The 27,593-nt window shown below is 40.9% G+C and overlaps 3 protein-coding genes across 5 annotated transcripts; 1 reads left to right on the forward strand and 2 right to left on the reverse strand.

The window, feature by feature from the left end:
- Nucleotides 1–313: 313 nt before the first annotated feature.
- LOC106569856 (frizzled-1) lies at nt 314–3,927 on the forward strand. The gene has a single exon (XM_014141538.2). It carries the CDS (start codon nt 451–453, stop codon nt 2,230–2,232), a length of 1,782 nt encoding a protein of 593 aa, XP_013997013.1. The 5' UTR covers nt 314–450; the 3' UTR covers nt 2,233–3,927.
- A 6,096-nt stretch (nt 3,928–10,023) lies between these two features.
- Nucleotides 10,024–17,609, reverse strand: LOC123723668 (interferon-induced protein 44-like). Of its 2 annotated transcripts, XM_045694731.1 has the most exons (8): nt 17,370–17,609; nt 15,882–16,395; nt 14,653–14,704; nt 14,277–14,472; nt 12,879–13,031; nt 12,599–12,770; nt 11,694–11,794; nt 10,024–11,541 (listed from the first exon to the last, which is right to left on the reverse strand). In XM_045694731.1, the coding sequence occupies exons 2-8, from the start codon at nt 16,360–16,362 to the stop codon at nt 11,356–11,358; spliced, it is 1,341 nt and encodes a 446-aa protein (XP_045550687.1). In that variant the 5' UTR covers nt 16,363–16,395; nt 17,370–17,609; the 3' UTR covers nt 10,024–11,355. The 2 variants fall into 2 exon arrangements, with proteins under 2 accessions (XP_045550687.1, XP_045550688.1); XM_045694732.1 differs by lacking the exons at nt 15,882–16,395; nt 17,370–17,609 and adding an exon at nt 16,705–16,716.
- Nucleotides 17,610–20,032: 2,423 nt separating this feature from the next.
- Nucleotides 20,033–27,301, reverse strand: ifi44 (Interferon-induced protein 44). Of its 2 annotated transcripts, NM_001140400.1 has the most exon segments (8): nt 20,036–21,445; nt 21,598–21,698; nt 22,506–22,677; nt 22,786–22,938; nt 24,186–24,381; nt 24,548–24,599; nt 25,774–26,287; nt 27,261–27,301. In NM_001140400.1, coding segments are annotated over 7 exon segments (1,341 nt in total). In that variant the 5' UTR covers nt 26,255–26,287; nt 27,261–27,301; the 3' UTR covers nt 20,036–21,259.
- Nucleotides 27,302–27,593: the final 292 nt, after the last annotated feature.

Consider the following 27,593-nt stretch of genomic DNA (forward strand, 5'->3'; position numbering starts at 1 on the left):
TTTAGGCATATATATCACAGTGTCAAGGCATATAAACGAACAGGTTCCCCGGTGATTTTTACCAAGCACCTCTACTGCAACATATACAAATTGGATACAGTTTTTATTACACATGTAGCAACTTTCAGTCAAAAATAGGAAGATTGCATGATGTTTTAAAATTCATGGTTTAGTAGGATAAAAAATAGAATAGACAAAAAATATATATCTAATTTTGGGGACCAAATATGAACAATCTTGCAAGATTGAGATGATCCCTAAAAAGTAACCTATCATCTGTTTCAAGGCTCCTCCCTCTGTGAATAGAGGGAGACTAGAAACCGAACAGTCACACAGACAGTTGGAGACAGATAATGGCTACACACTGACAACAGACGGATTTAAAATCTCTTGTGAGTAGCCGAGCTAAATTCTGGAAGCAACCACCTCTGCAAAGATATAAAGTAACGTATGTTGCCTGTCATAGGAAATAGTACAGTCGTGTATGCTTTTGTTTTATCCTGGAAAATAATCCAGTGGTCTCTAGTCTGCGTGTTTACTCGCGGTTGGAAAGTGGCGTGTTGGAATTTATTTGGAATGGGGAACGACAAAGTTTGTAGGATGTTTTCCCATTTGCTGGTTCTGAATATTTTTGCACTTTTACCGCAAGCAGATGGTCAGTATGGTGAGCGTGGAATGTCTGTTCCTGAACATGGCTTTTGCCAACCTATTTCCATTCCTCTCTGTACGGATATTGCCTATAACGAGACAATCATGCCAAATTTATTAGGGCACACCAACCAAGAGGACGCGGGGCTTGAAGTGCACCAGTTTTATCCGCTTGTGAAAGTTCAATGCTCTCCTGACCTGAAGTTTTTCCTCTGTTCCATGTATGCTCCCGTTTGTACGGTGCTGGAACAAGCACTGCCTCCGTGCCGCTCACTCTGCGAGAGAGCGAGGCAGGGCTGCGAGGCTCTGATGAATAAATTCGGCTTCCAATGGCCTGACAGCCTCGCCTGTGAATCTTTCCCTGTTCACGGAGCGGGTGAGTTGTGCGTCGGGCAAAACGTGTCTGATAGAAGTGCTCCTATTAATCCTACAGCGGATGAAACAGAATCACCTTATGGGCAGCATAGGACTGTAAAGGGACAGTTTAGATGCCCAGTTGCATTGAAAGTACCCCCCTATTTGAACTACCATTTTCTTGGGGAGGAGTATTGTGGTGCACCTTGTGAGCCCTCAAAACCCCATGGCATGATGTACTTCAATGAGGACGAGTTGAAATTCGCCAAGATATGGATTGGAATATGGTCTGTGTTATGCTGTGCGTCCACTCTGTTCACGGTTTTGACCTACTTGGTGGACATGCAGAGGTTCAGCTACCCAGAGCGACCCATAATTTTCCTATCAGGCTGCTACACTATGGTGTCAATAGTCTACATCGCTGGCTTCTTGTTGGGGGACAAGGTGGTATGCAACGACCGCTTTGACAGCGACGTCAAAACTGTCGTACAAGGCACCAAAAAGGAGGGCTGCACCATTTTGTTCATGATACTTTACTTTTTCAGCATGGCCAGCTCCATCTGGTGGGTTATCCTAGCCTTGACGTGGTTCTTGTCAGCCGGGATGAAGTGGGGTCACGAGGCCATCGAAGCCAACTCGCAGTACTTCCACCTGGCGGCATGGGCGGTACCTGCCATCAAGACCATCACCATCCTGGCGGTGGGGCAGGTGGACGGCGACGTTCTGAGTGGCGTGTGCTACGTGGGCATTAACAGCGTGGACGCTCTCAGAGGCTTCGTTCTGGCGCCGCTCTTCATCTACCTCTCCCTGGGCACCTCGTTCCTTCTGGCAGGCTTCGTGTCACTCTTCCGCATCCGGACCATCATGAAGCACGACGGCACCAAGACGGAGAAACTGGAGAAGCTCATGGTGCGCATTGGCATCTTCAGCGTGCTCTACACGGTGCCCGCCACCATTGTCATCGCATGCTACTTCTATGAGCAGGCGTTCAGGGAACAGTGGGAGAAGAGTTGGGTGAGTCGGACGTGTAAAAACTATGCCGTGCCATGCCCCGGGCACAATCACCTGCAGATGTCGCCAGACTTTACCGTCTTCATGATCAAGTACCTGATGACATTGATCGTGGGCATCACCTCTGGCTTTTGGATTTGGTCGAGTAAGACGCTGAATTCGTGGAGGAGATTTTATACAAGACTGGCGAGCAATAAACAGGGTGAGACGACAGTGTGAGACCTTATACTGTTTGTTATCCCCTGAACATATTATCACAGATACATGAATTGAAGAAAAGGCTACTGTGACACACTCAAACGAAAATAATGTAAATACACTTTTCTGGAAATTTTTGTACGTATATTTGTATTTAAAATAGACCACACATTTGATTCTCATCAATCACACTTTGATCTAAAAGGAAGAAAAGCTCTTATCTAGTTCAATGAGGAGAATTGGACTGTATGAACATTTTCCTTCATTCTATTGGTGCTCCATTGAACTTTTTCATGTCATCCCTTTAGTAGTGTTTCATGTGAACTATGGGAATATCTCAATTGCATAGTCCTTGTGTCCTCTCATCTTCTCGAAACCCATTGGATGAGAAAGCCAGTGGTCCCTCCCCCCTCCCCTATGCAATTGAGATCTTCCCTATATTTGAGAAAAAGTCAACAAGGTTCTGTTGGACTTTTACTGTATTTTATGGGTCATAATGACCTTGTTCAAAATCAGTCCGTAGTCTGTCTGCTATTTCAAACCTGGAAATTGGCCACTTTATAGTTTATTCTCAATTCTATTGACATCTTTGTTTTACCATGTGTTTTCAGGGGGTGTTTGAGCGTTCATTTGTCTTTCCCCATGTGTATTTTGTGTTTTGCTGATATTTTACCATTACAGTGAATGCAGACTGCTCCAAAGAAATATTGGATTAGGGGTTGAGATCTGTCGCTATTGAACTATTTTGAACATAGCACTCATTCAAAAGCCTTTTACTTATGGGGAAAGCTCCAAAATGATTACTTTCTCTATTCACAAGCTACACAACTGGAATAGACTTTGACAATAATGGAATGCTCAGTCCCGTGCCTTTGTTTTAATGAAGAGTGTATGGGTGGAGTTATTGTGATTGAAGTCCAATAATCCAGCTGTCCACACAATTATCCAACAGCTGTTGCTTTCTAGTCACCAAGGGATTGTTCTCTGGTGGCTTCAAGTACATTATTCTGCTTAAATGGGTGAAAATGTACTAATGCCTCACCCCACATGGCATCCTTGAATAAAACATTCTCAACTTTAATGAGTCCTCCTCCTTAGAAAGCGGTCACATGCATGCATGCATGTTGCGCATATGTCATATTCGTTATTTTATAATGCAAAGCTCGTATCCAATTGTAAGTCACAGCTCTGTAATGGATGGTGTTTAGACAAGGGTCATTTTATAGATCCTTTCTCAAAGGTAATTCATTGAGCTCTTGCTTCCCTAACGCACAGAGGGTCGTGTTCATTAGGTACCAAGCAGTAGAAAACAGACACAGGGAGGGAATATATGGACTTGTCCAATAAGTTTTCCATTGCAAAATATTTTCTGTTGCATGCCCTAATGAACACAGCCATGTTGTTCGCTTGTTCTCAATGATTCTTCATCTCCAGTGACTTGTTTTAGTCAAAGGCATCAACGCTGATATTGATTTTTCTGTTTTAGCGCTGTGGTATATTTTCTTACCCAGGTATTACATTTTCTTCATCAAAGCCATTCTTATGGCGCTACGTTTGTAGGTCAATCTTGTTTGTATGCTGACCAATGTTTATAAATTGCATATAATGTTCTACTAGCAGCCTTTTTCATTCTACCCATGTGTATATTGAACAGATAATCCTAGCATACCATCATTTTATATGAAAATAAAAGTTCCCTCCATTTTTATACACTAATCCTGGTTTGGAATTCATCTTTCTTTGTGGTGAAAGTTTTGAATTGCAAGAGTTTCAGCTAAAATCTTGCCAATTGGGAAGTGTATACTGCCCTACCAAGCAAAAAGGCAGTAACTGCTCATAGTGTGGAATTGAGAAGAATGGCTTTTATTTACCTTGGTTTCACAGTAAGTTTATGCAGTTATTGCTAACATGACCCCCATGACCCACACAATACAATAGAGGCAGGATTCTTGTCCGCATGATTAAGCATATATTTAATGTATCAAAAATAACTAACTCATTTTTGACCAAATGAACAGTTACTCCCTTTTTGCTTGGTAGGGCAGTATAGTGCGTTCTGCTTCCCTGTAGCTCCTGGTTGTCTTTATGTACAGTAGATAGTGTTACACTGTGTCAAAAATGTAGGCCAACAAAGGTAACTTGAAGCTTTTAGACGAAGAGCTTTGTGACACTATTTGAAACCGCTGACAGTCGAGTTGATTTACTACTGGGCAGTGTACGTTAGACACCAAATGGGGGAAAAAAACAGGGAAGCACTACCAAGACTTCATTTTCTGATACATAACATTAAATCATTTCCCCAATTGTTTTCTCTAATAAACACAACCCTGGTGTTACTGAACAGAAAAGTATACTTTGAAAGAAGGTAATAAAGTATAGTGCCTATACCAGTGGTTCCCAAACTTGGGGTGAAATTGAAATGGTGTCCCCTGAGAAATAACTTTCTTCTCTTCAAATGGATATAAAATACAACTATGTAGTGTCAACCTAAGAGGCCTTTTACACTATTAGATGTTTTCATGTCATTATGTGTTGGGACAGCCTGCTGGACCTAACACTGAATAGATATGAAACACCCAGCATTAACTAGTGTCAATTTCAGAACAGCCTCAATTTGTCGGGGCATGGACTCTACAAGGTGTCCAAAGTGTTCCACAGGGATGCTGGCCCATGTGACTACAGTGTTTTCCACAGTTGTGTCAAGTTGGCTGGATGTCCTTTGGGTGGTGGACCATTTTTGATACACACAGGAAACTGTTGAGAGAGAAACCCAGCAGCTTTGCAGTTCTTGACACAAACCGCTGTGCCTGGAACTTACTACCATTCAAAGGCACTGAAATCTTTTGTCTTGGCCATTCACCCTCTGAATAGCACACATATACACGATCCTGTGTCCTCCCCTTCATCTACACTGATTTGAAGTGGATTTAACAAGTGACATCAATACGGGATCATTGCTTTCACCTGGATTCACCTGGTCAGTCTGTCATGGAAAGAGCAGGTGTTCTAAATGTTTTGTATACTTAGTGTATATCATCAGTACTTTGACCTTCCAATGGCAGACATTTTTAAGAAATGTTAACTTTACACATATTTTGATACTTTTCGGTCAGAGAATGAACTTGCTAATGGTGTTGCAAATAATGTAGGTTTTAGTCATTCATTTCTTTCACATAGTAGAATCAAGTCGGCTAATATTAGCAAATCAGACAAAAAGCTCTGACATTACTCTATATTTCATAGTTCACAAAGACGAAGTTGAATGGAGCTCGATTTTTATTCTATATTCATCATTATTCAGGACCTAGAAACTCATGTTTATCAAAGTTGTCTGGCTAGCCCACTTGTCTTACATCATGAAATTCCATTGGGTCTTGTACTGCAGAAATGCTGCTTAAGGCACTGTGATATTTACAGCTGTGGTTACATTTCTCCATCCCTCAGCTTTATGGCAAAAAAGTGGCTGCAGTTTTGCTGAAAAATGAATTAATGATTGTGGCATTAATGTTCTCACACATAAAGCGCACTTGTGCGATCACATCCATGATGAACATATATTTCCTGATAGCACTCTGAAATGGAGTCAGTCAGTCAGACAGCCATGTTGGCAAGGCCGCCAAGGACAAGTGAGTCACTGGAAGGCTATGAAAAGAAGCCAGATACGTGAAATTCCATGGAACACACGGCACTGCCAAACATCTGTTTCCAGAAAAGATGTTGGTTTGGAAACAATATGATAAATCAAGCAGAGATAGGAACCGATGGCACACGACACACACTGAATGAAACAGTGGACAATCACCACATAGTACACCGCATAACTACATAGAATTGATTGTGTTTGGTTTATATGACAAGGTCTTTCTTAAAGTTTAGCCCCATCATTCTCCCCAAGCATTGACAAGGGAGACCTACAACTTCTCATCTATTTTTTTTAAAGAAATTCAACATTTTAAATGTTGACGTGAGGCGGCGGGTGGGTTCAGCCTCAATGCTTCCCCCAAACGAGCACCAGCCCTCATTAGTGTTCTCCCGAGTCCCTGAGCCACTGCTTACAGATGCAGGCTACCCAGCTTCCTACTCCCTGCAATTCATAGACAGCCCAACTATTGCTTCTGGTTGGAAGCTGAGGGGAATTGAGCCAAATGGCAGTGGACCAAGGCCTCCTCAGCAGACTAAACTCAGTCTTTGTGGGGGGGAAAACTTGATTAAAAATAGTTCATGCGCTACTTCCAACCCTATAGATGCTATTACACTGAGCAAACATATAAACGCAACATGTAAAGGGTTGGTCATGGAGACCCGGGCGCCTTTTACGTTTTGTTGTTTTAATGCATTGTAAATCCGATGCACAACCCTATACCCAGCACACCAATAACATTCCCAGGACATTCACTGACATTTCTGATTTGGTTTTGACTTAACATTAGGATTATAACGCCCCAAAAACAGCCATAGATCGTCTGTAAGCAGTCTATCAGTGGAGACAAGAAGCTGAGAAAAGGAAACTACTGTATTTCCTAGTACCTAATATCTTTCTGTAAAGGGGAGGGGGAAGCTGATGGGTTAAGATGAGATAAGATGGTCAGGCTGAGTGTTTTACAGGCAGGGGCAGACCAACGCCCTGGGGCAGGAAACAAGTAATGACTGGAGTCAGTCATGTGTTTGTTCAGTCTGTCTGCGGTACTAGCATGCTCTCTCATCTCTCTATTTTTCTATCTTCTCTCGCTCCTATCTCTCCACCTGTTTTTTTTCTCACAGATTATTTGTTCCACGCAAATATAACCCAAAGGATATCTGTTACAATTGTTCTAAATTAGTATTATTGCACTTTTATGTAACTTGAATATGTTGTCTCTATTTAAAACTACCCCATTGACTAAACTAAGAGAGGAAATAGTTTGAAGAAATAGTTATCTTTTTTCAGAGAAACAAATCAGTGCAGAGCCATGAAATGCGTATTCAGGTTTTGTTTATTGCATGTTAGGAAACTCTGAAAGTAAAAAATTCAAAAGGCACTCGCACATCTGCGCTATCTTTGTTGCAAGTGCATGGTAACAATTGAATAACATTTAGAATAAAGAAGAAACCCGCACACCGCTCTTGCTAGTATCACTGCTCTTTATTAAGCTTTACGTATTGGCCTCAAGGCCTTCGTCAGAGCCTTCGTCAGAAACTCTGAAAGTTGAAAGCATTTTTGTTAACTCTTTAGTGGGGCCCATGTGTTCTGAACAAGTAAATATATCAGTTTATGTTTCATATAGATTATAATTGTTTTAACATGTTGGGGGAGGGGAATTGTGGAAAATTGGGCTTGGATCCCAGAGTTCCACCTACATGTTCATACTTAGAAATGTTAAAGGTTGCTTCATATAGGCCACAGGTGTTAAACTAATTCCATGGAGTGCCGAGTGTCTGCGGGTTTTCGCTCCTCCCTTGTACTTGATTGACGAATTAAGGTCACTAATTTGTAAGGAACTCCTCATACCTGGTTGTCTAGGACTTAATTGAAGGGGAAAAAACAAAAACCTACAGACACTAGGCCCTCCATGGAATGAATTTGACACCCCTGCTATAGGCCTACTACTACACACCAAGCCTCTGCATATTAGCCACAACTGTTATTGTAACCATGACCTGAGGAGAACCAGGAAACAGATAGTTCCTGATCAGATGTGACCTTTTTTGACAGCAGAGCAAAACATACATTTTACATGACATGCTGTGAGTAGGCTAAGGTTGTTACAGTACTGTAGCTTATGGATTTCATTGTGTGTGTGTGTGTACAATTCCGTAGAGGTTGTTTCCCATTCACTTACTACTGTGCTATTGATGAATTAGTGGAGCGTGTTAGGGGTGTTTGTGTTGCTATGGTGGGCCATAACTCTATAGTTTAACTTCAAACCTGGTATTTTCCCTGCCACCATACATGTAACACTGTAACACCAATCGGCTCTGTTTGTTTTTGTAACATACCACATGGCATCAATCATCCCAGTTCATGTCGCCTTATGACATGTGACTTAGTATAATTACTTTTTGTCTGAAGATAATAATGTGCATTTTTGCAAAAACTGTTTTGTACTTTCTTCTGTCAAATTCAGTTATCGGTTTTAATAGCATAGGGAAAATGAGATAAACAGCACCGCGAATGATAACGCTGAATCATTTATTCACCATGAATACCGAACAATCTCCTTTTTTCCCTTAACTCAAATGAGCCATGGCCTTCTTCAGCGTCATATCTGAGGCATTCTCTCTCTTTCTCTAGACTAGACTAGTGTCACGTCCTGACCATAGAAAGCTGTTATTTTCTATGGTAGAGTAGGTCAGGGCGTGACGGGGGGTTTCTAGTTTAGTTTTTCTATGTTGTCATGTTCTAGTTTTGTATTTCTATGTTGGGTTTTGTTTGGGATGATCTCCAATTAGAGGGAGCTGGTCATCGTTGTCTCTAACTGGAGATCATACTTAAGTAGGTGTTTTTCCCACCTGGGTTTGTGGGAGATTGTTTTTGAGTTTGTGTATGTTTCAACTCTGCGTCACGGTTTGTTGTTTTCATGCTTTAGTTTATTTATGTATTGCATAGTTTCACAGTGAAAATAAAATGTGGAACGACACACACGCTGCACTTTGGTCCGCTCCGTCCTACGACAACCGTGACAACTAGACAGCTACACACTGCTGTCTTGGACCAAAATTGGGATTTAGAACTTTGGCTATGGTAAATTCCCATGTCTTCATTGTCTGTCAACTCCATCTTTGTCTGTTAACATTTGAATTGATGAAATTACAAGGTATTATTACTTTTTCGAGGGTAATACAGGTTTGGCTGTACACAGGAATGCTATGTCATGAGTCATTATGAGAAAGTATTTTTGAAATGGGCAAAAAATATGTGTGCCTGGAATCTGCACAAAAACTGGATGTAACACACTCTAGGAGCTTATGCTGTTTTGGGGGCAACTTTAATGAACTTAAGTTTGCAAAGGGAGGGTATATAACTGGAAACTTTCAAAGTTTACAAGTAAACTACCAGAATTTTGCTAACTCTCTGTGTGGCCTTATCACATGAAATATCCAAAATAATTCAATAAGATTATTTAAAAATAGAAAATTAGAATGACAAAGCTGTTAAACATTATCCTAAATATAAACCATCAACTTAGTGGATACCATTGGTGTTAAATATGAGGGTTTCAGCATGAAATATCCTTTATATACATTTTTTACACACTTGTATTTATTTTAGTATGTCAATATGTATTTGTTGTCAGTGTTTTGGAGTCAAACTGGTGGCAAATGTGAAGAAAGTCATTAGTTGAAATTGAAAATTATGCCATTGTTGATATTAGATGCTTTTTCATTAATTGGGCTATTTTCTCTGGAACCACATGGTCTATCGACTAGAAACTCATGGAAACTGATATAAAAAATAAATACTATATGTGAATATATCCTTTCAACGTTATTAAAGTATAAATTACCAAAGTAACCATAGATTGCCATAGATTTTCTGTTAATTACCAAAATTACAGAAGATTACGGTAAATTTGGTGATTTACCGGTAGCTCTGAAAGCCTAAATCAAGTACTCCAGCTCATATGGGCCTATTGCTCACTTGAGACCCATATGAGAAACGTTCAAGTAACAAACATATCCTGCTGATATAAATGTATGATGTACGTGAAAGACTTGCACAGTTAGGATTAGATACAAAGAGTGGTCCAAAGAGAGCCTCTCATAATTCCAATCAGTGAACGTGGATTGCAATCTATAGCTCGACTGCCATGGTGCCAGATGTTTGCCTTTAAGTCACTTCAAAAGTGTTTATTAGACAACAAAAGGTAATGAACTCTCATTAACACAGTTAATGCCCAGTGGGTAAGGGTATGGGGCATGAGAAGTTGGATAGTTGCTGTAAGCTAACAGATGTTGACATTTCCTAAGATACATTTACAGTTCACTTTGGTGGGAATGCTGTTGTGGATGTGTGTGCATGTTTTTATGTGTACGTGGGCATACGCAAAGTGTTACATTAACACCTGTTGTTCTCTTTTGTGGATGTATCTCTACAAATAACATTGTCTCCCAGATCTTCAAATTAAATCAACAAATGCCCATTCAAAGATGGCCGCTCCTATATGACTCATTTCTGGTCTAGAAAAGCTCAACTGCTTTGTGATAAATGGCTTTGAGACAAATGGGTTTTTCACAGGCAGGTAACTGCATGATACCAGACCCTCTGTCATCTAATAGCCGGTGAGTTATGTCCGCTTTGCTTAAACGTAGTGGCAGTGTCTGGTTTACCTTTCACTTAACCTTCAGAGTGACAGTCAATAGGTTCAATGTACCAACCAGCTTTGGTCACAAGATAAAGGAGGGTCTGTGTCTGCCTCCTCATGCATGAATCCTTATAATTTCTAAAGTCTGCTGGTATGTGGGATTTGGTGCATAAAAGAATCCCTGGCTTATAATGTTGCATTCTTGTCTGGAATTTCAAAGACATTGGAAATATATGCTTATTTCCAAATTCATGAAATGTACTAATTTTGCATTCTTAGTAATTTTGCATTCTTAGCTTTCAAATTACAGTGATGCAACTTTACTGTGCTCTGGGGCACTTGCATACAATAGACATTTGCTTATAGAGACAGTAAATTGATTATTTTCCCACGCTTCGAACAGTCCACAGGTAGAGTTGCTTTGTCAGAAGATTATTCACTAGGCCCCACCCTTTAACCCTTTACTCAATTGGGGAACAGTCCGTTTGCATTGGTACATGCATGCATTGTTTAGGTACGTTACTACTGATTGAAAGAAGGCAAATGCGACCTTGAGTTTGCTTTGCACTGTCACATCAAAGCTCTATCACAAACTGAATTAAGATGTTAAAGGAACATTAGGGCTAGGTGTTTTTCATGTTACGTGAAAAGGTCACAAACATTTTTTGTCTAAGTAAAGGCAGCAGTAAGAAAGAGCTATGTGTTATAATATCCACAAAAAAAGTATGATAATGTCCACTTGCATGATAACATGTACCAAAACAATATGGATATCTTACACAGTTACAAAATAATATGGGATGGCAAGAAAACATTTTTGTCATCAGAGTATTGACACTTGACTGTGGGACTGTGAAGAGGGTTAGAGCTCTTCCTTTTCCTCTTCAGGCTGGTTTTCGAAGAAGCTGTCAGCATAGTTCAACATCTGATCCAGAGCACTGAGTAGCAGGAGATCAGTGTTCTGATTCAGCTCCAGCTCGTGGCTGTAGTTCTTCACTGGCAGAATACCGGACACAGGAATGCCCAGGGATGCACTCAACTCCTGGATCTGAAACACGGACACACACACCAAATGCAGTGTGGTTGACCACTTACTTTTATATACATAAATAACAATCTGCTCAAGACGTAAGAGACATTAAGGAGGGTAGGATTTAAGATTGGCAATGACAATTAAATAAAATGAGTCAAACGGCTCACCTTCCTTTGTATGTAATGGCTCATATAAACATTCTGCAGCTCTTCTGACACTAGGGGGCAGGCCTCGTCCACTTTGGTCATTATCACCAGTTGGGGAATACCTAGGACAAACATGCAGAACAAGAAAATGAATATGTCAGGATGTTTAAATAGGAGAGTATTCAATACAGAGTTACCCACTGAAATAGGATACACACTTGAAGCACCTTCTAATGAAGTGTTTTGAAAGATTAGTAGAATCTGTGTGGGTCGCTGGACAGGTAGGATGACTGACAGTGAGGGTGAACAGGTGGTCACGGGTCAGGTGACAGAGGAATGGATGAGACTGAGGCAGGAATACCTTTAACCATAAAGTGGTATATTTACTGAGTAGTCTGTGGTGGATTCCTGGACGCACAGAACTTCTGGATTAGACGGAGTTAAGGAAGAGAAAGCAGCGCGATCAGGCGATGGCGATTTCCTGCTTTTATGGAGTTGAGATCTGTCGGACATTTCCACCTGACCTAATTAAAGCGCCCCTGGCCCAGCTGAGTAAGTGGAAATGAATTAAAGGATTATTCCACCAACTCCATGGGCCTTTTCTACATGTTTCTTCCTAAGAAGGTGTTCCATATTTCTTTAGGAACAGGAGTTGAAAGCACCTCATATTCATAGAGCATTATGAAACTGTAGAAAAAAGCAATAAATCACACAATGCCCCTTATAATCACAATATACAACATTCATGCAAATGATCACATCCTCTTGTGCGTTTTTATTTTATTGTACAGTTTCATAATGCTCTATGACACGCTTTATAAGTATATACAATATAACAGTATGTACAAATATGTCAATTATAAGAAGGTTCATTGATTTGACACTGACTGTCCCTTTTCAAAACATATTGTCCACCATTCACTCACCTATCTGATTGGTCTTCTTGCGAATGGCGGCAAACTTCTCCACAATTTTGGCAGACAACAGAGAGACTCTGCAGGCGTCCACCACGTACACTACACAGTGGATCTGATCCTTCAGACTGACATGCTTACGATACCCAGGTACATCTTCACTCAAGGGCGTCATGGGATTAAACTATAAATGACAAACATGGAGGATGGTTTTTTGGTTGGTTAGATTTGATCAATGGTGTATTCTCTCCTACTGCTAGTTTGCGTTGTTCCTCCAGACAAGTCTGCATACCTGGTAACGGTCCTGAACATGGCCTTTGTAAATGCTGACTAAGTCCTCCATGTCCAAGCCAGCTCCTGACGCCTCCTCCAGTCCCATGGTGTCACACAGGATCAGGGGTATAGGCTCACCATGCTTCCCCGACTTGATGGTGAAGGTACGGAACTAGGGAAAGATAAGACAGTCAGCACGCACCTGGGTGGTTGGCAATAGTGGCACGTGGGTAAAATCCCTGGGGAAGCCAAGCCAGGGGAAAAAAGCCATATTACAACCTATGTATTGTGATAATTGCGTTGTTTGCTCTATAACCTGTTAGTTCATGTGCCTTGACACCGTGATATATAGGTCTAAGGTTGAGACAATAAGAAGACACAGTGGCAGAATAAATTCAACCACACCTTCGTTTCATCACAAAACCGGAGAGCAACCTCTGTCTGGTGAAGTCCACATAGCATATTGTATATAACAAACAGTTACAAGACCTACAGCATAGTCGAGTAAGTTAATGTTTCTGACATTTTCAGACTACTAAACATCTCTTGATTTAGAACCGTGGAGAGTTACCGCAAGTCACAAAGAAAACAGGCACTGCCTCCACTATTCCAACACCATTTCAACTTCAACATTTTAACAATCTAATCACCTATGTTTAGTCTAACACAGCGACAACTAAAAGATAACAAAAAACGATTTAGTCCAATCAACATAAGCTAAATATGATGTGGATGTCCATCGTAGCCTAGTGATTTGTGTGTGTGTACGTGCAAGTAGAAAAAACACGTTGACTTACCCTACTTGTAGAGAAACTCCAATACCATCCTCCTCTTTCATGTTGCCTAAACGGTCTATGACTCTATCATACAGTACACACTTAGTTTTTGTTGCCCTAGGCTACCTGGCTAAAATGCTTGCTACCTAGCCTAACTTCCTTTCATGGGCAACGATGTACCAGGCCAGATTGTTAACATCATTAGCCTACTACTACATTTAGGTACATATTGAACTTCCATCCTCTCAGGCCAGGGACACAATGTCTGGATTTATGGTTGGATCAGAATCACCGTTATAATCATTGGCCAGTACAGAGAATGATGTAAAACCACAAGTCCAAATCCCTATCTCCACCCATGGCTAATTTAGGAAAGGGACAATTTTAGCTATTTTGGCCTCTTGTGAAGTGAAGGAAATGTATTAAACACAGAAAGATGAAAGATACAGTATTTTGTTAATTTTTTTCCTTGGTCAATTTTTGGGAGAAGCCTGGCTAACCCTTGGCATCCATTAATACACGCCAATGGCACGGGACCAACACACACATACACAATCAACACACACATTAGATGTGGTACCTGGTCAAACTGACATAAGAAAGCACCCACCCATGCACACACACACACACACACATATTACCTGGGTGGTCAGGCTGGTGCCTGCGCTGCCACAGATGGCCTGACTGGTCATGTTTCCTCTGAAGATAGAGTTGACAGAGTTGAAGAAGCTGGACTTGCCAGCCCCAACAGGACCCACGAGGAGAACCCGGGCCTGACTCACTGACTTGACATCAGGCTTATATTTCTTGATTTTCTCCATCAACTGCCGTTTCCTCCTGGAAAGTCAGAAAGGTGCAGGGATAGTTAAGCACAATGTAATGTAATGTAGTGTGTGTGTGTGTGTGTGTGTGTGTGTGTGTGTGTGTGTGTGTGTGTGTGTGTGTGTGTGTGTGTGTGTGTGTGTGTGTGTGTGTGTGTGTGTGTTTATGGTTATGCTTAAAGTCAGCATTACATACTCAGAGGTCCACTGCATGTTTCTCCAAGGCTTTGTCAAACAACCTCCCAAGTCTGAATGGGGAGAAATTAGTTTGAATTATCTTTTACAAAGGTAGGATTATTTAAACATTTTGGGCATAGTCAATTCAGAAAATGTCCAGAATATATCTGCAGTAATAGTGGAATGATAGTGTTTCACAAAGAAATTTGTTTTGAATGCAGCCTAGTGCTAGGTGAATTGCAACAGCACTAGGCTTCATTCAAAACAAATCTCCCCCTTCTCCGCATCCCATTTCCCGTAACATGGCGGAGACTCGCGCTTGAGCCTTTAATCTTCGGTTTTGGTTCACCAGCTTTAAACTTCTGTAAAAGCGACGCTTGTTGTTATTGAAAAGATATTTCAAAGTGATTTAGATGGTACAATTATTCCCTACACTATTCAGTGCTTGATTTCTATCTTAATAAAGTGAAATGGAGTGAACAGTGTAGAATTTTAGCAACCAGGAAATGTTAGAGCGATTTCCACTAGATAATACAGTCACAAAGTCAGAACGGCCTTCCCATTTTGACAACAGATGCCGCTCCGGTGGGAGAAATCAATAGGAGAATATCACAACACTGGTGGGTAAGTAATACTGTGAAGCACTATAATTCCACTATTACTATATTATGGATTTTCTTTTAAATAACAATGCAAAAATAAAAATAGAATGTGTAGCATCTTTAAAACATATGTTTGTTATTACAACAACCGTAGACATGTAGGTGTGACATTGTTTCAAAATGTAAAACAAGATTGTGCACTGAAATATCTTCTGCGGTTATGTCACAGGCGTCGATGAAAGGTGACCCAAAACGCAGCGGGTATAGTGCTCATCTTCGTAATTTATTAAAGAGAGTGAACACTTAAACGAAAATAACAAACCGACAATCAACAGTTCTGCAAGGTACACAGACTATACAGAAAGCAACCACCTACAAAAACACAGGAAAAACAGGCTGCCTAAGTATGGCTTCCAATCAGAGACAACGAAAGCCACCTGCCTCTGATTGGAATCCATACCTGGCCACACATAGATAAAGAAAACTAGAACATATCCCCTGAAACAAACAAACCCCAAAACACACAGAAACAACACCCCCTGCCACGCCCTGACCATATTACCATGACAAATTACCCTTTTACTGGTCAGGACGTGACAGGTTAGGAGCCGCCATACTCCTAAGTAGGTATGTAAATGTCACTCACCCTCCACTCTGTACACCTCACATTCAGTCAGCTGCAGGTCGTCGCCATGCATATGTGCTGCATCAAAGTTGTAGCTGTTCCCTGCGTTATATTGGACTGTAGCTGTGTCATTGAACAGAAACACCAAGGCACCAAAATTCGGGCCAGTGTTTTCATCTGTGAAACCATACTGGCCATTGGCACTAGACACACGCAGTGGATGTTTTCTTTCGTCATTGATGCTGTAGAGGAAGGCTTTGTCGTCATTAATAGGCTGTCCATTCTGAGTGTAGTCTTTGCTGGTGTAGGCTCCAAACAGGAAGCCAGCCTTGTTGTAGGCAGCGACTACAGTGGGTCCCTGGCTGTTGCAGCGTGCGTGAAAGGCAGCTGCCGTGTAGCCTTGGACACTGGCTTTGTAGAGCAGACTGAGTCTGACATGGCCGAACAGAGAAAGCAGCTTCTTCTCCTGATCACCTGATAGACTGGATGTTACCACACTCATGATGACACCCAGGAGGTTTGGTAGGAAAGACTCCTGATAGGAAAGACATAAATAAGTAATGTGCAAGGTTAAAAGAAAAACATCAAAATCCTAAGTCTGGTTCTGCTGATACCTTTCCTGGCCATGTGGCTTGACCATACAGGACAGCCTCTGCCCTGGTTATACAGCCAGGGCAGAGGCCTTCCTGTATGGTCAAGCCACATGGCCAAGAAAGGTGACAGCAGAACCAGACTTAAGATGTTGGTGTGACATTGTTTCAAAATGTTAAACAAATATATTTTTACACATTATGTGTGGTTTTGAGCCATCATACTCCTGAGTAGGTTGGCAAATGTCACTCACCCTCCACTCTGTACACCTATTTAATTAGCAAGGCCTCATGGCAAGCTTGAGGTTTGTTCCAGCTTTTACTTTCAGTTCCAGATTGTACTTTCCAAGATGTCTTATCTCAGAAAGTACAAGCTGGAAACGAAAGTATAACAGATTGTACTTGAAAGTACTAGATGGACCTGAAAGTAAAAGCTGGAACCAACTTCAAGCTTGCCATGTGGCCTTGCTATTTAAATCAAAGCTACTAAATGGTCAAAGGTGTATTTTTATATTATTTAAAGCTGTTCAATGGACAGTTAAACATACCCACTTATTCTAAAATCATATAACTTAGAAATGCCTCATGAGCTCAGTACAGCTGTCTTAATCCATCATAACCCATAAAGTTGTTTCAATGTTTGCAAACAATATCTTTGTAAACAAACAATGTATAGTTTGAAAGCACTATTTTAATATAACTTTTATCTCATGGTCTACCCTCCATAGCTTTATCTAAGAATGTACATTCTCCAGCCCCGTCCTTCAGCTTTATAGCAAAAAAAAAGGCGGGCCACCATTTGACTGAAAAACGAATCAAGGATTGTGCTTTTAATGTCAGCTAGCTATATGTTTAACAGTACAACAGGCACACTGCGCAATTAACACACAGAAGGGAATCAGGTCCTTGACCAACTTACCTGCAAATTAACCAGATGGACTGTATGTCTCTCCGTTTAGGCAAACAACCAGAGTAAAAATGAAACATTCTATCCTTGACTTATGAAAAGGAGGCTGTCTACATTTCAGGGACTTTCCAAAAGAGGAAGAAACGGTGCAGGAATTCCCACATGCATAAACGCTCCAAATTGCGGGCTGCAGTTGCACACGATTGGGAGTCCTCTGAGTTCTTTAGTTTCACTTTCACTTTTATAAGTTTAACTTCTAAAGCTAAAACACCCTGAAAAACTGACAGTAGCCAAGCAGCGCCTGCTGTCCCAGCAGTGTGTTCAGGGACCACCTTGAGTGGTGGCCTTTTCCAATTCAACATGTTGATTGTTGTCCCCTCCAGTCCCTACCTACCCAGTCCCCAGAGTGTGTGGCGGGCCGGTGAAAAATATTGAGGGGTTGCTGTTATGGAAGTTGCACAGACCCATGACCGTCAGAAAGCCTCTATACCATCCCCATCCAAGATGCTAATGAGCTTTAACAAGGCCTGATTCGAGGCATGTGCGTGTCCCTGAAAATCTGTGGGCAGATAGTCGGCAATGGGACAGACAACGTGCAGAAGAAAAACACAGCTAGCTCTTTTGGTTTTGTCGGATTGGATTTGCAATTTGTAGAAAGCAGTTTACAGATGCCCGTGTTTGTTTGGTCTTCATCCCCGTGTCTTTACACGGCACACCATAATTTGGGGCTGAATAAAAACCATATTACGCATTCCTGCGCCTGTCTCCCGAATCTTTGTTACCAACGTGACACAGTGTCTGTTGAAAAGCAGACTGAACCAGATGTTCCTCTTTGATTTAGCCTGTGCTTAGCTCTATTCTGTTTTTTTGTCCTAAAAAAAAACCTCCCTAGTCCTTGCCAATGACAAGCATACCCATAACATGATGCAGCCACCATCATGCTTGAAAATATGAAGAGTGGTACTCATTGATGTGTTATGGGGAGTTTTGCCCCAAACATAGTGCTTTGTGTACAGGACATAAAGTTAATTTCTTTGTCACATTTTTTGCAGTTTTACTTTAGTGCCTTATTGCAAACAGGATGCATGTTTTGGAATATTTGTATTCTGTACAAGCTTTCTTCTTTTCACTCTGTCATTTAGGTTAGTATTGTGGAGTAACTACAATGTTGTTGATCCATCCTTCACCAATCACAGCGATGAAACTCTATAACGTTTAAAAGTCACTATTGGCCTCATGGTGAAAACCCTGAGCAGTTTTCTTCCTCTTCGGTAGTAACTGGGTGTATTGATACACCATCCAAAGTGTAAATAATAACTTCACCATGCTCAAAGGGATATTCAATGTTTGCTTTTTAAATTTTTACCCATCTACCAATAGGTGCCCTTCTTTGCGAGGCATTGTAAAACCTCCCTCGTCTTTGTGGTTGACTCTGTGTTTGAAGTTCACTGCTCGACTGAGGGACCTTATAATTGTATGTGTGGTGTACAGAGGTAGTCATTTCAAAAATCATGTTAAACACTAGTATTATTGCACACAGAGTGAGTCCATGCAACTTATTATGTGAATTGTTAAGGCTTGCCATAACAAAGGGGTGAATATTTACTGACACAAGAAAGCTTTTCATATTTCATTAATTTGTCAAAATGTCAACAACAACAAAAAGGGGGGTATTGTGTGTAGGCCAGTGACACAAAATCTCAATGTAATACATTTTAAATTAAGGCTATAACATAACAAAATGTGGAAAAAGTCAAGGAGTGTGAATACTTTCTGGCTCTGTATATTAGGATGAGCTGTGTCTAAAATACAGTACATACTGTACATATTTAGTTAGAAACAATATGTAAACAGTATATGAAGTGACCAGTGAATGTGAATGTAGTTTTGTGAATGTAGTTGTACGCTATATGGCTATATTAACAACCCATACAATGTCAAACAGGAAAAGCTGAAGCTGGACCTAAAGTTTCTGCAGGACAAGCGTAAGATATTATGGAGTGAGAGGAAATATAAGCATATTATTCAACACACAAAGGTAAGTGTATTGTAAATTGAAGACCAAAAATAAAATACAAATATAGTCCTTTATCTGAAATAAATTGAACATACTTCTTTGCTTTGCGCTTTTAAAATGTGTGTTTTCTATTAATTGTTCTAAAATGTTCAATGTATTCTTCTAGTTTTCTACCTTTCTACCAAAATCATGATATTTCCAGCCCCAACCATGTATTTTCGTTAATTAAGATGCTTCATTGTCATAGACACAATTGGTGGACACTGAGAGGCAGATAAAGTTGGAGTTTGAGAAGCTCCACCAGTTTCTGAGAGATGAAGAGGCCAGACTAGGTGAACTGAGGAAGGAAGAGGAGCAGAAGAAAGATACTATGACCACAGAAATTAAGATCATTCACGACCAAATCTCACCTCTTACAAAGAGTATCACTACTTTGGAACAAGAGCTAAAGCAGGATTTGCGCTTTCTGAAGGTATGTACACAGTAATCCCAAAACTAGATTACAAACATTGCATGTGGCATCTGTTAGTTAGGAAAACAGACATGCAATGCTTGCAGTTCAGTTTGAGGGTAAGGATTAGATAATCTAATAATAAGATCAGTCTGTCCAAAATTAGCATCAAATGTAATTTGTTCTCATTTGACCAAGCTCAGAGGAAACTTTTGTTTGTCATCTTTATTATTCGTACTGCATGTAACATCTCAAGAATGCACAGCAGGAAATGGGATTGGATCAATGTATTGAACAATATAGGAAACATTATATATGAAACAAATAACCACAAACGTGAAACTACCTGTGTGTGTGTATATGTGTGCACATGCATCTGTGAGAGATGATTTTAGTGGTTTAGGAATGTGTGAAATATCATAATTACATACCATGCCGAGACACCATCTTGAAAACACCTGTCAAATAAGTCCTTTCAGTACAGTGTTTTTGTTTACTTTCCAATTTACAGTAGTAACTCCAAGGACTCCAAACTATTGCAGTATAGTAACCACGGCCCTTTTCGCAATGCCACCAGGTGGCTTCAAAACGCACCTCTTTATCGCACTATTTATCTCATGTTTTATGTTTATTGTTTTTGAATGCACACACTGTGGCACTATGAATTGGTCATGTTGAGTCTTATCCTAGTTCAGTGAATATGGTGACAGGAGCCATAGAAAGGCAATATATCGTCCTCTGGACAACAACTCAATTTGTCAATCAACCAACAATGCAGTGCATTGTGTCATCACCCATGCCTAAAGCGTTACCAAGAATAGAATTAATAACATACGATATTACGGTAAAACTCTCTACATAAACAATGCTTTCAAATTACAGTGATGCAACTTTACTGTGCTCTGGGGCACTTGCATACAATAGACATTTGCTTATAGAGACAGTAAATTGATTATTTTCCCACGCTTCGAACAGTCCACAGGTAGAGTTGCTTTGTCAGAAGATTATTCACTAGGCCCCACCCTTTAACCCTTTACTCAATTGGGGAACAGTCCGTTTGCATTGGTACATGCATGCATTGTTTAGGTACGTTACTACTGATTGAAAGAAGGCAAATGCGACCTTGAGTTTGCTTTGCACTGTCACATCAAAGCTCTATCACAAACTGAATTAAGATGTTAAAGGAACATTAGGGCTAGGTGTTTTTCATGTTACGTGAAAAGGTCACAAACATTTTTTGTCTAAGTAAAGGCAGCAGTAAGAAAGAGCAATGTGTTATAATATCCACAAAAAAAGTATGATAATGTCCACTTGCATGATAACATGTACCAAAACAATATGGATATCTTACACAGTTACAAAATAATATGGGATGGCAAGAAAACATTTTTGTCATCAGAGTATTGACACTTGACTGTGGGACTGTGAAGAGGGTTAGAGCTCTTCCTTTTCCTCTTCAGGCTGGTTTTCGAAGAAGCTGTCAGCATAGTTCAACATCTGATCCAGAGCACTGAGTAGCAGGAGATCAGTGTTCTGATTCAGCTCCAGCTCGTGGCTGTAGTTCTTCACTGGCAGAATACCGGACACAGGAATGCCCAGGGATGCACTCAACTCCTGGATCTGAAACACGGACACACACACCAAATGCAGTGTGGTTGACCACTTACTTTTATATACATAAATAACAATCTGCGCAAGACGTAAGAGACATTAAGGAGGGTAGGATTTAAGATTGGCAATGACAATTAAATAAAATGAGTCAAAAGGCTCACCTTCCTTTGTATGTAATGGCTCATATAAACATTCTGCAGCTCTTCTGACACTAGGGGGCAGGCCTCGTCCACTTTGGTCATTATCACCAGTTGGGGAATACCTAGGACAAACATGCAGAACAAGAAAATGAATATGTCAGGATGTTTAAATAGGAGAGTATTCAATACAGAGTTACCCACTGAAATAGGATACACACTTGAAGCACCTTCTAATGAAGTGTTTTGAAAGATTAGTGGAATCTGTGTGGGTAGCTGGACAGGTAGGATGACTGACAGTGAGGGTGAACAGGTGGTCACGGGTCAGGTGACAGAGGAATGGATGAGACTGAGGCAGGAATACCTTTAACCATAAAGTGGTATATTTACTGAGTAGTCTGTGGTGGATTCCTGGACGCACAGAACTTCTGGATTAGACGGAGTTAAGGAAGAGAAAGCAGCGCGATCAGGCGATGGCGATTTCCTCCTTTTATGGAGTTGAGATCTGTCGGACATTTCCACCTGACCTAATTAAAGCGCCCCTGGCCCAGCTGAGTAAGTGGCAATGAATTAAAGGATTATTCCACCAACTCCATGGGCCTTTTCTACATGTTTCTTCCTAAGAAGGTGTTCCATATTTCTTTAGGAACAGGAGTTGAAAGCACCTCATATTCATAGAGCATTATGAAACTGTAGAAAAAAGCAATAAATCACACAATGCCCCTTATAATCACAATATACAACATTCATGCAAATGATATCCACATCCTCTTGTGCGTTTTTATTTTATTGTACAGTTTCATAATGCTCTATGACACGCTTTATAAGTATATACAATATAACAGTATGTACAAATATGTCAATTATAAGAAGGTTCATTGATTTGACACTGACTGCCCCTTTTCAAAACATATTGTCCACCATTCACTCACCTATCTGATTGGTCTTCTTGCGAATGGCGGCAAACTTCTCCACAATTTTGGCAGACAACAGAGAGACTCTGCAGGCGTCCACCACGTACACTACACAGTGGATCTGATCCTTCAGACTGACATGCTTACGATACCCAGGTACATCTTCACTCAAGGGCGTCATGGGATTAAACTATAAATGACAAACATGGAGGATGGTTTTTTGGTTGGTTAGATTTGATCAATGGTGTATTCTCTCCTACTGCTAGTTTGCGTTGTTCCTCCAGACAAGTCTGCATACCTGGTAACGGTCCTGAACGTGGCCTTTGTAAATGCTGACTAAGTCCTCCATGTCCAAGCCAGCTCCTGACGCCTCCTCCAGTCCCATGGTGTCACACAGGATCAGGGGTATAGGCTCACCATGCTTCCCCGACTTGATGGTGAAGGTACGGAACTAGGGAAAGATAAGACAGTCAGCACGCACCTGGGTGGTTGGCAATAGTGGCACGTGGGTAAAATCCCTGGGGAAGCCAAGCCAGGGGAAAAAAAGCCATATTACAACCTATGTATTGTGATAATTGCGTTGTTTGCTCTATAACCTGTTAGTTCATGTGCCTTGACACCGTGATATATAGGTCTAAGGTCGAGACAATAAGAAGACACAGTGGCAGAATAAATTCAACCACACCTTCGTTTCATCACAAAACCGGAGAGCAACCTCTGTCTGGTGAAGTCCACATAGCATATTGTATATAACAAACAGTTACAAGACCTACAGCATAGTCGAGTAAGTTAATGTTTCTGACATTTTCAGACTACTAAACATCTCTTGATTTAGAACCGTGGAGAGTTACCGCAAGTCACAAAGAAAACAGGCACTGCCTCCACTATTCCAACACCATTTCAACTTCAACATTTTAACAATCTAATCACCTATGTTTAGTCTAACACAGCGACAACTAAAAGATAACAAAAAACGATTTAGTCCAATCAACATAAGCTAAATATGATGTGGATGTCCATCGTAGCCTAGTGATTTGTGTGTGTGTACGTGCAAGTAGAAAAAACACGTTGACTTACCCTACTTGTAGAGAAACTCCAATACCATCCTCCTCTTTCATGTTGCCTAAACGGTCTATGACTCTATCATACAGTACACACTTAGTTTTTTGTTGCCCTAGGCTACCTGGCTAAAATGCTTGCTACCTAGCCTAACTTCCTTTCATGGGCAACGATGTACCAGGCCAGATTGTTAACATCATTAGCCTGCTACTACATTTAGGTACATATTGAACTTCCATCCTCTCAGGCCAGGGACACAATGTCTGTATTCATGGTTGGATCAGAATCACCGTTATAATCATTGGCCAGTACAGAGAATGATGTAAAACCACAAGTCCAAATCCCTATCTCCACCCATGGCTAATTTAGGAAAGGGACAATTTTAGTTATTTTGGCCTCTTGCGAAGTGAAGGAAATGTATTAAACACAGAAAGATGAAAGATACAGTATTTTGTTAATTTTTTTCCTTGGTCAATTTTTGGGAGAAGCCTGGCTAACCCTTGGCATCCATTAATACACGCCAATGGCACGGGACCAACACACACATACACAATCAACACACACATTAGATGTGGTACCTGGTCAAACTGACATAAGAAAGCACCCACCCATGCACACACACACACACACACATATTACCTGGGTGGTCAGGCTGGTGCCTGCGCTGCCACAGATGGCCTGACTGGTCATGTTTCCTCTGAAGATAGAGTTGACAGAGTTGAAGAAGCTGGACTTGCCAGCCCCAACAGGACCCACGAGGAGAACCCGGGCCTGACTCACTGACTTGACATCAGGCTTATATTTCTTGATTTTCTCCATCAACTGCCGTTTCCTCCTGGAAAGTCAGAAAGGTGCAGGGATAGTTAAGCACAATGTAATGTAATGTAGTGTGTGTGTGTGTGTGTGTGTGTGTGTGTGTGTGTGTGTGTGTGTGTGTGTGTGTGTGTGTGTGTGTGTGTGTGTGTGTGTTTATGGTTATGCTTAAAGTCAGCATTACATACTCAGAGGTCCACTGCATGTTTCTCCAAGGCTTTGTCAAACAACCTCCCAAGTCTGAATGGGGAGAAATTAGTTTGAATTATCTTTTACAAAGGTAGGATTATTTAAACATTTTGGGCATAGTCAATTCAGAAAATGTCCAGAATATATCTGCAGTAATAGTGGAATGATAGTGTTTCACAAAGAAATTTGTTTTGAATGCAGCCTAGTGCTAGGTGAATTGCAACAGCACTAGGCTTCATTCAAAACAAATCTCCCCTTCTCCGCATCCCATTTCCCGTAACATGGCGGAGACTCGCGCTTGAGCCTTTAATCTTCGGTTTTGGTTCACCAGCTTTAAACTTCTGTAAAAGCGACGCTTGTTGTTATTGAAAAGATATTTCAAAGTGATTTAGATGGTACAATTATTCCCTACACTATTCAGTGCTTGATTTCTATCATAAAGTGAAATGGAGTGAACAGTGTAGAATTTTAGCAACCAGGAAATGTTAGAGCGATTTCCACTAGATAATACAGTCACAAAGTCAGAACGGCCTTCCCATTTTGACAACAGATGCCGCTCCGGTGGGAGAAATCAATAGGAGAATATCACAACACTGGTGGGTAAGTAATACTGTGAAGCACTATAATTCCACTATTACTATATTATGGATTTTCTTTTAAATAACAATGCAAAAATAAAAATAGAATGTGTAGCATCTTTAAAACATATGTTTGTTATTACAACAACCGTAGACATGTAGGTGTGACATTGTTTCAAAATGTAAAACAAGATTGTGCACTGAAATATCTTCTGCGGTTATGTCACAGGCGTCGATGAAAGGTGACCCAAAACGCAGCGGGTATAGTGCTCATCTTCGTAATTTATTAAAGAGAGTGAACACTTAAACGAAAATAACAAACCGACAATCAACAGTTCTGCAAGGTACACAGACTATACAGAAAGCAACCACCTACAAAAACACAGGAAAAACAGGCTGCCTAAGTATGGCTTCCAATCAGAGACAACGAAAGCCACCTGCCTCTGATTGGAAGCCATACCTGGCCACACATAGATAAAGAAAACTAGAACATATCCCCTGGAAACAAACAAACCCCAAAACACACAGAAACAACACCCCCTGCCACGCCCTGACCATATTACCATGACAAATTACCCTTTTACTGGTCAGGACGTGACAGGTTAGGAGCCGCCATACTCCTAAGTAGGTATGTAAATGTCACTCACCCTCCACTCTGTACACCTCACATTCAGTCAGCTGCAGGTCGTCGCCATGCATATGTGCTGCATCAAAGTTGTAGCTGTTCCCTGCGTTATATTGGACTGTAGCTGTGTCATTGAACAGAAACACCAAGGCACCAAAATTCGGGCCAGTGTTTTCATCTGTGAAACCATACTGGCCATTGGCACTAGACACACGCAGTGGATGTTTTCTTTCGTCATTGATGCTGTAGAGGAAGGCTTTGTCGTCATTAATAGGCTGTCCGTTCTGAGTGTAGTCTTTGCTGGTGTATGCTCCAAACAGGAAGCCAGCCTTGTTGTAGGCAGCGACTACAGTGGGTCCCTGGCTGTTGCAGCGTGCGTGAAAGGCAGCTGCCGTGTAGCCTTGGACACTGGCTTTGTAGAGCAGACTGAGTCTGACATGGCCGAACAGAGAAAGCAGCTTCTTCTCCTGATCACCTGATAGACTGGATGTTACCACACTCATGATGACACCCAGGAGGTTTGGTAGGAAAGACTCCTGATAGGAAAGACATAAATAAGTAATGTGCAAGGTTAAAAGAAAAACATCAAAATCCTAAGTCTGGTTCTGCTGATACCTTTCCTGGCCATGTGGCTTGACCATACAGGACAGCCTCTGCCCTGGTTATACAGCCAGGGCAGAGGCCTTCCTGTATGGTCAAGCCACATGGCCAAGAAAGGTGACAGCAGAACCAGACTTAAGATGTTGGTGTGACATTGTTTCAAAATGTTAAACAAATATATTTTTACACATTATGTGTGGTTTTGAGCCATCATACTCCTGAGTAGGTTGGCAAATGTCACTCACCCTCCACTCTGTACACCTATTTAATTAGCAAGGCCTCATGGCAAGCTTGAGGTTTGTTCCAGCTTTTACTTTCAGTTCCAGATTGTACTTTCCAAGATGTCTTATCTCAGAAAGTACAAGCTGGAAACGAAAGTATAACAGATTGTACTTGAAAGTACTAGATGGACCTGAAAGTAAAAGCTGGAACCAACTTCAAGCTTGCCATGTGGCCTTGCTATTTAAATCAAAGCTACTAAATGGTCAAAGGTGTATTTTTATATTATTTAAAGCTGTTCAATGGACAGTTAAACATACCCACTTATTCTAAAATCATATAACTTAGAAATGCCTCATGAGCTCAGTACAGCTGTCTTAATCCATCATAACCCATAAAGTTGTTTCAATGTTTGCAAACAATATCTTTGTAAACAAACAATGTATAGTTTGAAAGCACTATTTTAATATAACTTTTATCTCATGGTCTACCCTCCATAGCTTTATCTAAGAATGTACATTCTCCAGCCCCGTCCTTCAGCTTTATAGCAAAAAAAAGGCGGGCCACCATTTGACTGAAAAACGAATCAAGGATTGTGCTTTTAATGTCAGCTAGCTATATGTTTAACAGTACAACAGGCACACTGCGCAATTAACACACAGAAGGGAATCAGGTCCTTGACCAACTTACCTGCAAATTAACCAGATGGACTGTATGTCTCTCCGTTTAGGCAAACAACCAGAGTAAAAATGAAACATTCTATCCTTGACTTATGAAAAGGAGGCTGTCTACATTTCAGGGACTTTCCAAAAGAGGAAGAAACGGTGCAGGAATTCCCACATGCATAAACGCTCCAAATTGCGGGCTGCAGTTGCACACGATTGGCAGTCCTCTGGGTTCTTTAGTTTCACTTTCACTTTTATAAGTTTAACTTCTAAAGCTAAAACACCCTGAAAAACTGCCAGTAGCCAAGCAGCGCCTGCTGTCCCAGCAGTGTGTTCAGGGACCACCTTGAGTGGTGGC

This window comes from Salmo salar, chromosome ssa14 (genome assembly GCF_905237065.1).
Source record: "Salmo salar chromosome ssa14, Ssal_v3.1, whole genome shotgun sequence".
NCBI classification, from domain to species: domain Eukaryota; kingdom Metazoa; phylum Chordata; class Actinopteri; order Salmoniformes; family Salmonidae; genus Salmo; species Salmo salar.

What these genes read in the sequence shown, in the direction of transcription:
- LOC123723668 (XM_045694731.1), bottom strand. Translation starts at nt 16,362, where the DNA reads ATGAGTGTGGTAACATCCAGTCTATCAGGTGATCAGGAGAAGAAGCTG. An exon ending in AACATGCAGTGGACCTCTGA is followed by an intron (nt 14,473 to 14,652) that starts GTATGTAATGCT and finishes CTGACTTTCCAG; the next exon opens with GAGGAAACGGCAGTTGATGG. An exon ending in CAAGAAGACCAATCAGATAG is followed by an intron (nt 11,795 to 12,598) that starts GTGAGTGAATGG and finishes TGTTTGTCCTAG; the next exon opens with GTATTCCCCAACTGGTGATA.
- LOC106569856 (XM_014141538.2), top strand. Translation starts at nt 451, where the DNA reads ATGTTGCCTGTCATAGGAAATAGTACAGTCGTGTATGCTTTTGTTTTA.
- ifi44 (XM_045693614.1), bottom strand. An exon ending in CAAGAAGACCAATCAGATAG is followed by an intron (nt 21,699 to 22,505) that starts GTGAGTGAATGG and finishes TGTTTGTCCTAG; the next exon opens with GTATTCCCCAACTGGTGATA. An exon ending in GCCATTACATACAAAGGAAG is followed by an intron (nt 21,446 to 21,597) that starts GTGAGCCTTTTG and finishes TCCGTGTTTCAG; the next exon opens with ATCCAGGAGTTGAGTGCATC.